At 44.0% G+C, this 13,667-nt stretch overlaps 1 protein-coding gene across 1 annotated transcript; it reads right to left on the reverse strand.

The window, feature by feature from the left end:
- Positions 1-1,821: 1,821 nt before the first annotated feature.
- On the reverse strand, positions 1,822-13,640 carry UTP11 (UTP11 small subunit processome component). The gene is made up of 8 exons (XM_003815479.5): positions 13,458-13,640; positions 9,903-9,964; positions 8,554-8,656; positions 7,746-7,859; positions 7,170-7,263; positions 6,939-7,069; positions 3,518-3,628; positions 1,822-2,780 (listed from the first exon to the last, which is right to left on the reverse strand). Exons 1-8 carry the CDS (start codon positions 13,518-13,520, stop codon positions 2,697-2,699), a joined length of 762 nt encoding a protein of 253 aa, XP_003815527.1. The 5' UTR covers positions 13,521-13,640; the 3' UTR covers positions 1,822-2,696.
- Between the last annotated feature and the right edge of the window lie 27 nt (positions 13,641-13,667).

Genomic DNA, 13,667 nt, shown 5'->3' on the forward strand with positions numbered 1-13,667 from the left:
CAGCCTGGCCAACATGGCGAAACCCCGTCTCTGCGCCTGTAATTCCAGCTACTAGAGAGGCTGAGGCAAGAGAATCGCTTGAACCTAGGAGGCGGAGGTTGCTGTGAACCAAGATCGCGCCACTGCACTCCAGCCTGGGTGACAGAGCAAGACTCTGTCTCAAAGAAAAAGATGAACTTATTCAAGAATAAAGCTAGGGCTTGACACCCTCCTGCTTTGGTGGGAAGGGCCCTAGGATGCAGCAACAGACTAAGACTGAGCCAGGCTTACTGAATTCTCTGTTGGACAGACCTGAAGGATCCACATCACCATAGAACTGCTGTTTGGAGACTTGGTTTGTACAAGAGACCTGAGCCAAACAAGTCCTGACTCAGAAAATCCCTCCAGCTCCATAGGCTGCCCACAGCCCCCTTGGCACAGCTAGAGCAGTATGCCACCAACAGCCCAAATCACCCCTAGGCCAAGAAGGGCGGCTCCTAAGCAAACAATACTCTTCCCTCCCCAACAAGCCAAGAGTCTAGGGTCCCACTGAGTACCAAAGCGGCAAAGCCCTGGCCAATTCTCAGAATACACAGGGCTGGGGCCTGTCTTTGCTTAGTCACAGGGACAGCCAATCTCTTTGCTTAAAATCCTTGAGTCTTGGAGACAGCCATTCAGAACACCCAGCTCCCCTTATAGCACTCCGATTACCTTCAGCCTGGAACTCACAGTACACCAAAAGGATGCACTTTCCTGCTCCATTTGGCCTGGGAGTGTGCCTCTTCAAACGTCACTGTTTGTGCTCCTGTGCCAGACGGTGTGTAGGTATGCCTGTACCTGTTTATGAGGCCTGAGTTATATGTGCCTTGTGCATCTGTGAACATGAGATTCCATGAGGCGAGCCTACCTTCATGTGGGTGTGTGGTTCGTGAGAAGGCATTTAGGTCTATTCCCTATCCTCTCCCCCACTTTCCTACCCAGCAGGGGCAAGAGACGGAGCAGCAGCATCCAGCTGTTTGACCCCAGGATCAGACTGCTGCTTAGTCTGCTCACTCCCCTGTCTAGTATCACTATGATGAGTCCCTTCGCTGGTTTGATCCTCAAGTCTCTAAAACTTTCAGCATTGACTGAGCTCAGCACCTCCCCAGAAGGGAGTGCATACACACAATGGGAAGCATTTCCTTCCTGAAGGCAAAACCTACTGGTTTCTGTTTCCTGACCCTTCTTCCTGTTTTCCAAGGCCCCTGATTTAAATTCCACTGGGTACACCCTGAGGAAACAGGCTTCTAGTCTAGGCTTGTACAGGAAGCTCACAGTCATGGGCACTTATTAAGCATTAACAATTTTCTTTTAAAGCCTTACAATCCACACATGGCTGTTCTCCCTCCTTGGGGTAAGGGCTGCGCAAGCCCCCCAGAACCCCGCTCCCTGTTCTCCCATGTTTGCTCTAAGCATGTTCAGTCCTGTCCTTACTGTCCTTGGCCTATAATCCTGATATGGGCAAACAAAGGAAGGAGAGAACCAGAGAAGAGAAAGAAGCTGGCCAACACACTCAGAGGTCCATATTCCCAGAGTGAAGGTCTGCACCAAGCTATTCTAGCCTTGGAATTGTGAGTTGGCATGGAGTGCAGAGGACAGAGACACAGCCAGGCCTATTCTGACTTGAGCTTCATCAATAAGGAAGAGGTGCTCCCGTAGGTTCCTTGTTCCAAGAGTTTCTATCTGCAGCTGTTAAGTAAGAGAAAAAAATTCCTCCTTGGATAATTTATGAAGCCACCTGAATAGCCAATAAAAGAAGAATGAGTGAGGGTAAAATCAGTCTATCCACTAGATAAAACATTATGCAATCATTAAAAATAATATTTATTTTAACGTTTACTCTAGCATATATTACTGTAAAAAACTTTTGTGATGTAACAAACTGGGAAAGAGCTAATGATTTAATTAAAAAGTAGGACATCAAATTGTTTACTGTAACTATAAAACACAAAAACATGGACAAAAAGTGATGCCTCGTTTTACAAAATGGAGGAAATCAACTAGACTACTCACAGTAATTGTCCACCTCCACAGCTCTAGCTCCTAGCACAGTTAAGCATGCAATAAATATTTGTTATTATTGAATAAGCACTGGGATTAGGAATGAATTAATCTACTTTCCAAATCTGCTGTAATGAGATCCTATGTTTCATAACAAAAAAAATTATGGGCTGGGCATAGTGGCTCATCCCTGTAATCCCAGCCCTTTGGGAGGCCAAGGTGGGAGGATCGCTTGAGGCCAGGAGTTCAAAACCAGCCTGGCCAACATGGCAAAACCTGGTCTCTACAGAAAATTTAAACATTACTCAGACATGGTGGCACATGTCTGTGGTCCCAGCTACTCAAGAGGCTGATACAGGAAGATCACTTGAGCCCAGGAGTTCAAAGTTGCAGTGAGCCATAATCACACACTGCACTTCCAGCCTGGCAACAAAGACCCTATCTCAAAGAAAAAAAAAATTAAGTATATAAAAATAAGACTAATTTCACAATCCAAAAACAATTACAGAAGGGAGGGAGATTTAATGTTGTCCATAGAAAGACATTAAATGTCAGACTGACAATTTAGTTATGGTTACAAACCGGAAAACCATGCCATTTGGAGTAATGGAATTTGAAGTTACTAGAAAACGACAACAGATTTTTGATACAGAATGACAAGGCTTATCTATAACACGTCAACGTTTTCGACGACTCTGAAATTTATAAATAGCTGGGGAGTTCACCGTTTCTTTCTTCACCTTCACTTTCTGAGTTTTATCCTACAAAAGAGTAAAAAGGTGATCAGTAAAGAGAAGGAAATGGTTTTGTAAAATCGAAAGGTTAATAAACTACCTATTAGCACCTGTTTCAGCCCTTCTCAAAGTTGAGAACGGACACAGCCCTACTGCCCAAGGCATCCACTGTAGGCAATGAATTAACTTCTCCCCTAGGCATCTAGAAAGTACTAGCTGTGTACAGTCCTAGGAAAACTGAGAAGAAAGGTGTTCAAGTAGTTGTTTCATTTAAAATTATAATTTTAATTCTCTCACGGAACCCCAGTTGAGAAAGGCTGACCTAAATGATCTACAAAGCTAAAGAATTTGACATTTAGAGGAATGATAAGAATATGAAAGAGGCATCTTATATTCCTCAGCTCTGCTATTTAACTACACAATGTTGTCTATTTTTAAACACCAATGAGTGACATGCACTGTTTTGTTAACCTGTTTAAATGTTACGGGAGCTGCTCATAAGCTATAAAGTTCATATGCTACCCGATCCTACCCTTTGCTGTTCCAAAGCACTGACTAATAACCCCCTTATTACCTCCTTAATCAAGGCGCATTTCAACACTGTCAGAGTAACAGACACTGGCTCAAACCACTGCCCCTGAGGAGCAGACATTTTCACTGGGGTTGATTTACACACAGCTGAAATCCAGTCTGAGTTAAGACCTTTACAAGAAAGAAAAGGGGGAAAAAAAAAAAAAAAGAGGCCTAAGGCTCTCTCTCCTCACCATAAGATCTTTGCGTGTTTGAATTTTCTGAGCAATAACGAACAATTTCTTCTCTCGTTCAATCCGCTGTGTCAGGCAGTTATACTGCTTTTGCCTTTCTTTAGCTATTCGCTGGAGAAGAAACACACACATTCTCAGTGAACAATGAACAGGACAAAAATGAGTAAGAAAATCTTTCTTAATCCATTTAAGCCAACTGCATAGTTTCATCAACTCCCTTCTTTCACCAGAATCAACATAATGTGGTAACAATAACGTTGCCCATTTTAGGAACATCACATTCTGGAGCTAAAAGGAACCCTAGGCCAGACGCAGTGGCTCACGCCAGTAATCCCAGCACTTTGGGAGGCTGAGGAGGGAGGGTCACTTGAGCCCAGGAGTTCCAGACCAACGTAGGCAACATAATGAGACTCTGTCTCAAAAAAAAAAAAAACTAAAAATTAAAAAAGGAACCCTGTAGACTATCTTATCGAAACCCATCATTTACAAACGCAGAAAAATGAGGCCCAGAGAAGAACTGGTCCAAGGACACACAGCTCACCTGGAGCAGAGTCAGGACCATCCCCCTCTCACAAATCCCAGGAATCTTTCCACTACTACACTAAGCTGCTTCAACCTTTGTGTGAGTGCCACAGTCACCTGAGATGATGGCAGGAATGAATCAGTGTTGGAAACCCTATACAAAGTGAATGGAGAGCAACAGAAGAGTCCGCAACAGAAGGGTCCCCAGGCAGTGTGCTGGTGCCTGAAAATCTTACCACTCAGAAAGCAGAAGAATTTTTTCAGCAGAAGCTCACCTGAGAATTCTCACTGCTAATGACTCCTCAAAGATCAGTGGGGTCCTTACATTTTGGGGAATCATCCTCAGAGAAACTGATGAAAGCTTTGGGATCTTTCTTCTTTTTTTTTTTTCTGAGGCGGAGTCTTGCTCTGTCGCCCAGGCTGGAGTGCAGTGGCACTATCTCGGCTCGCTACAACCTCCGCCTCCTGGGTTCAAGCAATTCTGCTGCCTCAGCCTCCCTGGTACAGGTGCCCGCCACCATGCCTGGCTAATTTTTGTATTTTTAGTAGAGACAGGGTTTCACTACGTTGGCCAGGCTAGTCTCGAACTCCTGACCTCAAGTGATCCACCTGCCTTGGCCTCCCAAATTGCTGGGACTACAGGCATGAGCCACCACACCCAGCATGGGATCTTTCTTGAGATAAATGTACATACACGTTTGTAAAAGGTTGTGCAAGCACATATACCTATCTGCACAAAATACTAGTGAGAAAGGGGGGTTTTCACAGACCTCCTAAAGCTCACTCATGGGTTGTCTACCCACTCCAAGTTACAGACAAAATATCCTTGCAATCCACCCACCAGCAGTCTCTTAATAAAAATGATTTTGCAGTAAACAAAATAGAAAGAAACATAATTACTAGACAAAAATGGCAAAAATCTAAACCTCCCTAACTTCTCAAAAGCTATGCTGGTGAACTATTCTACATGGGAATTTGGAATACTAATCTCTTTAGGGACTACCACAATTCTTGAGAAGCGTCAGTGACACGGCTAATTGAAAGTACACCTAATTGCCGGGCGCGGTAGCTCACGCCTGTAATCCCTGCACTTTGGGAGGCTGAGGTGGGTGGATCACAAGGTCAGGAGTTCAAGACCAGCCTAGCCAAAATGGTGAAACCCTGTCTCTACTAAATATACAAAAAATTAGCCAGGCGTGGTGGCGGGCACCTGTAATCCCAGCTACTCGGGAGGCTGAGGCAAGAGAATTGCTTGAACCCAGGAGGCAGAGGTTGCAGTGAGCCGATATCATGCCACCGCACTCCAGCCTGGGTGACAGAGTGAGACTCCATCTCAAAAAAAAAAAAAAAAAGTACACCTAATTGACAAACAACAGGGTTATCACAAGAACACTCATGAGCAAGCTCTTTGGCTGGAAGTGTTATCTACAGAAGGAAATATTACTGGGCCTTAGACTTCAACAATTCACGGATTCTAGCACAGTCTCACAGCAGTGGTTTCAGACAGCTTTTGTTTTCGCTTTATTGCACAGACTGTCAGATTTATGGGATTACCCAATATAGTCAAACTAATTAGGGGTATTTATATTACTAAAGCAAGTTTAGCTGCCTCTGAGCTAGAGAAAACTGCTGTGAAATTAAACATTGGAAGCAAAACTGATGCAGTGTAAATGATTCGAATCAAAACAGAACAGCTGTCTGCTTGAAACACATTGACAGCATTTTTTTTTAATGAATCAGTCAGAAGAGTTCAACTCCAGAAGGCTTTCAGGAAAAGCATGTCTTCTGCACAACCCAGTTACAGTGACGGAAAGCACCATAAGGAAAAGCCAAAACAAAATTTTTGTTACAATACACAATATGAAAGACCTTTTGGGCAGGCATGGTGGCTCACGCCTGTAATCCCAACACTTCAGGAGGCCAAGGCAGGAGTAAACACTTGAGCTCAGGAGTTTAAGACCAGCCTGGGCAACTTAGCGAGACCCCGTTTCTACAAAAAAAATTTAAAATTAGCTAGGCATGGTGGCACACACCTGTGGTCCCAGCTACCCAGGAGGCTGAGGCAGGAGGATCGCTTAAGCCCAGAAGGTGGAGACTGCAGTGAGCCATAATCACACCATTGCACTCCAGCCTGGGTGACAGTGAGACCCTGTCTCAAGAAAAATAAAAACACAGAAAGACCTTTTGATGTGCGTATTCACTGCTAAAGGTTCAATATTAAAGTATTCCAAATCCTTTAATCTTCAGCAATCCCTTTCTCTGCATTTTCAAAACACTGGCATCTGTTACAAGTATTAAAAGCACAAAGCGCAGGGTCAGAATTGGGATTCAAACCCAGGTCTAAAGGCCAGAACCTAAGCTTCTGACCACTATACCTCCTCCGATCATAGAAATCAGGAAGCCCTTCTCCACTTCCATCCCATCATCAAATCATCCTACAAATCCACTTTTCTAAGGGAACTCATGAGTTTTCCATAAATAAATAATTATTTTAGGCCAGGCACAGTGGCTCACGCTTGTAATCCCGACACTTTGGGAGGCCAAGGCAGGCAGATCAACTGAGGTCAGGAGTTCAAGACCAGCCTGGCCAACATGGCGAAACCCCATCTCTATGAAAAATACAGAAATAAGCTGGGTGTGGTGTTGCACCCCTATAGTCCCAGTTACTGGGGAGGCTGAGGCATGAGAATTGCTTGAACCCAGGAGGCGGAGGTTGCAGTGAGCCGAGATCGTGCCACTGCACTCCAGCCTGGGAGACAGTGAGACTCTGACTAAAAAATAAAATAAAATAAATTTTAAAAATTATTTTAAATGCAGTAGCAAAAAAAAAAAAAAAAAAAAAAAAAAAAACACCTAGATTCCCCTAAACTCACATGTGAAGAACAACAGAGAAAATTACCTTAAGTCCAGTCTGATTGGTAACTCCTTTCACTTTTTCTTTCTGTAAGGTCTCTATCCTGGGCCTATTAAAGACTCTGTCGACTAGCTCCGGGGCTGTTTGCAGGTGAGTTGCGACATCAAACCGTTCGACTAAAATTCAAGACAATCCTTAAGGCACTGTCGGTTTCTAACACCAAATGACACAGACTGGCATGGTAGACTGTCCCAGAAACCTTCAAACATTTCATACCTTCCTTTTTGGTGTCAAAAAAGAACACATGCTTGTTCTGTTGCTTCCCCTGGAAATCCAGCAGATGGAGCTCTGATTTTAGTCTTTCGATTTTCTAGAACACAGAATATGGTCTCACTTTATATTAGATTCTTCTAGGGTACCAAAAAAAAAAAAAAAACTGCAAAAGTTTAAACCATTTCACATCATTATTGCCAGCCAGCAAAGAACTTGCTTTATTGTTTTAAAGGAAAGGATCCCAACAAATATCAGGTATTGGGCTAGGCACTTCCCAAGACGCACTTAATCCCTGCAACAGTCGCCTGAGACAGAAATGAGGGAAGAGCCTCAGGGAGTTGAATTTGCCCATTGTCATGGGGCTAGTAATTTATGGCAGTGCCAGAACTCAAACCCTAGGTCTGTCTCATTCCCAAACCTGAACTCTTTCCACTCTACCATGCTAACTATACTTCTAAATCATTATTACAATCAAGTGAGATTGTAAATGCCAGAAGAAATTAATGAATAACTTGAGATTGATGAATATAAGTTTCCCTTCTTAACCAATAAAACCAATCAGAACAAAGAGTGAATTACCTTAGCTTCTGCAACCCTCTTCATTTCTATATATTTGACGTCCTGAGTTCTCATCAGCTTTAGTTGTTCTGGGGTTACTTCTTCCTTAGTCTCCTTAATAATATGTACTCCATCCTAAAATCCAAATTTAAAAGATATATTCCCTATTAGATTAAAATCATTAATAAGTTGTTGGCACAGTGCACAGCTAGAACAAAGCCAACCATAGGCCAAGTGCGGTCACTCACACCTGTAATCCCAGCACTTTGGGAGACCGAGATGGGCAGATCACTTGAGGTCAGGAGTTCAAGACCAGCCTGACCAACATGGTGAAACCCCGTCTCTACTAAAAATACAAAAACTTAGCCGGGCACAGTAGTGTGTGCCTGTAGTTCAGCTACTCGAGAGGCTGAGGCACGAGAATCACTTGAACCCGGGAGGCAGAGGTTGCAGGGAGCCGAGATCGCACCACTGCACTCCAGCCTGGGCAACAGAGAGTGAGTCCATCTCAAAAAAAAAAAACAAAAAGACAACCAAATACCGTATGCTAACAGCAATCCTAGACACAGGCCCCTGAGGCGTACGTTCAATGTAGCACCTCCAGTCATCCGTCCTAGAACAGCTCCAGGTATAAGACAACCCAGATTCAAAGGTAAAAATGCACGCTCCTCTGGAAGTGGAGGGTTTGCCTTGGACACTGACCAAGAGCACCTGGAGTAACCAGAGAAGGGTTAAATTAAGGCCAAGGATTCTTCCTCTCCATCTCCTCCCTGTCCTTATTTTCCAATGTGTGGAGCTCAAAACACCAACCAAGCCATTGGGCACCCACCTGGAGTTTAACCCGAGTCATTTTGTAGTAGAATTCATCTGGATTTTTTTCAAGAGCCTTCTTCCGAAGAGCTTTGAGGTATTCTTGTTTTTTACGGTAGTCACTAAAAGACAGGTTAAATGAGGTTCATAGCAAAAAAAAAAAGATAATTTTAAAAAACCAAAAACCCACAATAACCAAACTTTACAAGCATCTAAAAGGTCACACAGAGTGAAACTCAAAAAAGCCAAAGCAGTGACTGGATCTGGACACTCCACTGTCACTGAGCTGAGCTCATGTCTTCGCAGGGTCCACAGTCTAATCAACAGTTCCTATTCCAGTGGAACCTGAAATTAACTGTCCCCAGCCTATATATGTTTCAGTGCCATTTATATCATTACAGGGAGACACCAAACAAAGTACAAATTAAAACTCCTTAGACAGGATATGGTGCAAGCTTGGGCACCAAATGACCATATATAATTCAGAAACTACACAGTACAGTATAGCGCAATGACTAGAATCATGGACTCTGGAGCCAGACAGCATGGGTTCAAATCTGGACTTGACAACTTCTGGCTAAGTAACCTTGGATAAGTTATTTAACCATCCTGAATCCCAGTTTCATTTGTAAAATGAATACGGTAATAGTAACCCATCCCAGAAGGTTGTTGGGAGGGACAAATCAGTGTAAAAACGGTAAATATCCTAGAACACTGCCTGACCCAATAACAATACTTAATTATCATTAGCCTTAAAATCTCTGGGACCTACAGAAACCCATTTAATCCATCACCACCATCTAGACCAGGGGCATAAAAAGGACCTCAGCTGACATGTATCGCTAACAAATAATTAAGAAGTATTTTGCAAACAAAGTGCTAACAGAGAAGAAGAATGGGGATAATTGTTTTATAAAATGTTTTCAGAGTTCATTATCACCCACGCTTGGTCTCATGAATCCATCTTTCACATCTCTTCATTCCACATCACACACATGGTGATGTAAGAGACTCAACAAATGGAATTTCAGATTATATCCTGCACTTCAAGAAAACAAAGAGAAAAAGATTCAACTTTGGGCTCAAACACCAAGGCAGAGCCAAATCAAAGCCACTATGAGAAAATGATCTGGAACAACATAATACAAATAATTCACAATGCAACTACAGTTAAATAAATAATGATCTGCCTAAACAAAGAGAGAAATTTAGGATCACAGAAAAAATTATCTGACAGGCTGCCAGAGCTTTGGCCATTTTATCAATGGCAGGAAATTATCCCCTGTTGGACACTCAGGCAATTCAGCTGCAGTGCAAGGAGGTTGTAAGCTTTCTTGGCAGCGCCTCTACCAGAAAGACTGAACTCACTCTGCACGAAGTTTGTAATCTTTCTTTTTCTCCAGCAGGCCCAGATGTTTTCGAAAGCCAGGCTAGAAGACAAAAGAAAGAACAACAGTGCTTAGTTTCCTCCGCAAACACATATCCAAATCAACATGACATCTAACAGGCACAGGAGTCTCTGGAGTGCTCAGTAAATCCAGTCCTTGGAGCTAACCCATGACCCTGTTCCCTCCCCTCCCCATAACTGGGCTCTGTCCAAGGATGAGAGGGACCCTGCCAGCACCAGACAGGTCACAAGCACTGCTGTAGTAGGTTTCTTGGCCTATTAAGGACAGAGAGAGGCAACAATGACTCGGCACTAAGCAAGCAGTTGCCAGTTGTACTAAAATTACTACCAACTTAATCCAAGGGTTTATAAAATACTACAAAGGGAAAACATAGTAACAGGGAGGCAACTGTGGTAAGGGAGCTAAATTTAGAGTCTGGAGATGTGGGTTCAAATCCAAGCTTTACCTCTGAACAATCTGTGACCTTGGGCATGTCACTTAACTTCTCTGAGCTGCTATTTCCTGACTGTAACATGAAAATAGTACCTGCTTCTCCGGGTTATACTGAGGATTCAAGGAGCTTGTATTAATGGTAATGCCTGCACATGGCTTGACACATAGCAGCTTTCCAGCATGAGCTTACTACTATTATTATACTTGTGGTACTCAGTATGAGAAAAAAGTATGACAGAAAGTACTTTCTCTGACGTAGACTTGGAGAGCATGGAAGGTATAAGGATTAAATCTTGGTATGATCCTTCTACATACTACCATTTGTTGAGCACTTAGTATATGTCAGGGTCTTGCAATGTGCTATGCTCCTTACACAATTTCATTTAATCCCCACCACAATCTTGGAAAGAAGGTGAAACAGGCACTATTGTTACCCCAGTTTTCCATAAAGGGAATGAGGTTTAGAGAATGATATGCCCAAGAACACAGAACTAATAAGTAGCAGAGCCAAAACTAGAACCCATTCTCCCTAGGGCCATCACAGTAGACTGAGTCCTCTTCTGTTGCGAATAATCTTAACATTTTGGGAAATGCATACACTTCTCCAGTGTTTAAACTTGTATAATAGGCCGGGTGCAGTGGCTCATGCTGTAATCCCAGCACTTTGGGAGGCCATGGTGGGTGGGGCACCTGAGGTCAGGAGTTCAAGACAAGCCTGGCCAACCTGGTGAAACTCCACCTCTACAAAAATACAAAAATTAGCCGGGCATGATGGCAGGTGCCTGTAATCCCAGCTACTCAAGAGGCTGAGCTGGGAGAATTGCTTGAACACGGGAGGCGGAGGTTGCAGTGGGCCAAGATCACACCATCGCACTCCAGCCTGGGCAACAGGGCGAGACTCCACCTCAAAAAAACAAACAAAAAAAAACTTGTATAATAATTTGGGTAGGATTTTTAACAGTCATCTTTCTCATCTTTTATCCTTCAAGTGATGCAATAAATAACTATTTAAGGCCAGGCTCACACTTGCAATCCTAGCACTTTGGTAGGCTGAGGTGGGCAGATCACTTGAGCCCAGGAGTTCGAGACCAGCCTGGGCAACACAGTGAGACCTCATCTCTACAAATTAAAAAAATAAAATAAAATTAGCTGGGTGTCACGGTACACGCCTGTGGTCCCAGCTACTCAGGAAGCTGAGGCAAAAGAATGGCTTGAGTGAGGGGGTCGAGCCTGAAGTGAGCCGTGATTGCCCCACTCACTCCAGCCTTGGCAACAGAGGGAGACACTATCTCAAAAACATAAGTAAAATAATACCAAACCTCCCCTAATAATTTTAACTTTAATTACAGCAAAGGGAGGTTAACAGAGTAGAGAAAGCAAGCTAAAGGGTCAAAAAAGCAATAACATGAGGTGAGGCAGAAATCTTGAAATCTCTCATGTCCACCTGAATGTACAACCGCATTACAAAAGGAAACCTGGTATTGTATCTGAAATAGTTTACGTAATAACACATACACCCTCCATACAAAATATCTTCAGTAGCTCCCCTGCTGCCCTACTGAAGGATCTGCAGGATAAAGTCCAAACTACCCAAATATGGAACGTTTGTGTCAACGGTTTACCCACCTTTTCAGGATGGTCTTCTTCTCACCTCTTCTACACAGGCCATCTGTTCCTACTCAGCCATGGCCATGCCATGTCCACAGCCAGCTCTGAAAGCCCTCTGTCTTCTCTGCTAATCCAATTCCACTACTTACAACTGTGACTTTGGATATACTATTCAATCTCTTTAAGCACCAGATTCCTCATTTGTAAAATGAGGAATGAGGGTAACATCCACTTCAGAGGGATGTTGTAGGATTACATGAGACAATTGTAAAAACATGCAGGGCTGTGCCTAGCATATAGTAAGTGTTCAAAAGGTGATAGTTTTGGCCGGGTGCAGGGGCTCACGCCTGTAATCCCAGTACTTTGGGAGGCCAAGGCGGGTGGATCACCAGAAGTCAGGAGTTCGAGACCAGCCTGGCCAATCTGACAAAACCCCGTCTCTACTAAAAATACAAAAATTAGCAGGGCATGGTAGTGTGCACCTGCAGTCCCAGCTACTCGAGAGGCTGAGGCAGGAGAACCGCTTGAACCTGGGAGGCGGAGGTTGTAGTGAGGCGAGATCGTGCCACTGCACTCCAACCTGGGCAACAGAGTGAGACTCCATCTCAAAAAAAAAAAGTTTGATATATGCTATTAAGCAGGAAGACTGAACTGTAGTTAAGAGGCCTTAGTTCTATCCCATCAATCAGCTGCACAACTCTTTCCCCTGTCTTCCTCATCTGTAAAACTAAGTTGGAGAACATATGTATGTCTAAGGGCCTTTCTGAATCAGATATTAAGCACGGGATTCCTGACAGTGTATCAACTGATTCTGCATATAAGCTTATTTCTATTCAACCTCCCTACACAGACACACCCACCATAGAAATCCTAGAACTGTTTACTCTGCCTGAATCTGGTGTTTGTAACTGGACAAGTCACCACTCTGGACCTCAGTTTCCTCATCTGTATAATGGGAATGGAAAAGGCCAACATTAAGGGGTAAGGCTTAAACAAAAAGCACATATGGCAGATCTTCATGAACCACAAGCCCAGTGTGATGATGATACCACATTAGTAACCACAGTCTCTTCGGTCAGGGCCCCCATATGCAGCAGGCGGAGCTGCCCATTAGACGTGGGATCCAATTTCAGCCCAGCAGTTGTTGCCTACATGAGCTCTGACCTCAACTCCTCAGAAGAGACCAGGCACTTGACAGACATCTTACTCAATCACCACACTGAAATCTTCCAGAGCAGGTTTTATATCCCCAAGGAAAGGGGGGCACCCCTGCTTTTCCTAGAACGGAAACGACAAATCCCCTCCACTCGTTCCCACGAAGCTCCGCCCCAGCCACGCCAGCGTCATTAACATACATTTACGTGCATTTATATACTATACAGTTTGGACCCGGATCCCACGGTGGCGACAGGGTTGGGGCAAGAGTAACACATGGCGACAAAGGCCAGCACTCGTGCGGCCTGTATGGTCCTACCTGGCTTCGCTCTCTGTGTTCCCGCTGCCGGGACTTAGCCGCCTTCCGAAAAGCCGCCGCCATGTCTGCACAGCCTTGGAAAAGCTCAGCGGAGAACGCCGGATCCGCACTGCCTCTGCCGCCAAGTCCACTGATTCCTACCGGAAATAGGCCTAGCCGCCGGCGGTTTAGAACCGCCCACTTCCTCTAAACAACCTATCCGGAGCCGGC

Source organism: Pan paniscus, chromosome 1, assembly GCF_029289425.2.
Source record: "Pan paniscus chromosome 1, NHGRI_mPanPan1-v2.0_pri, whole genome shotgun sequence".
NCBI classification, from domain to species: Eukaryota; Metazoa; Chordata; class Mammalia; order Primates; family Hominidae; genus Pan; species Pan paniscus.

Bases quoted from the DNA above. Each gene is read 5' to 3' on its own strand.
- UTP11 (XM_003815479.5), bottom strand. From the start codon at position 13,520: ATGGCGGCGGCTTTTCGGAAGGCGGCTAAGTCCCGGCAGCGGGAACAC. The intron at 9,965-13,457 runs GTAGGACCATAC...TTTGTCTTCTAG, and splicing joins AACACAGAGAGCGAAGCCAG to CCTGGCTTTCGAAAACATCT. The intron at 7,070-7,169 runs GTATGAAATGTT...CTTGAATTTTAG, and splicing joins TTTTGACACCAAAAAGGAAG to TCGAACGGTTTGATGTCGCA.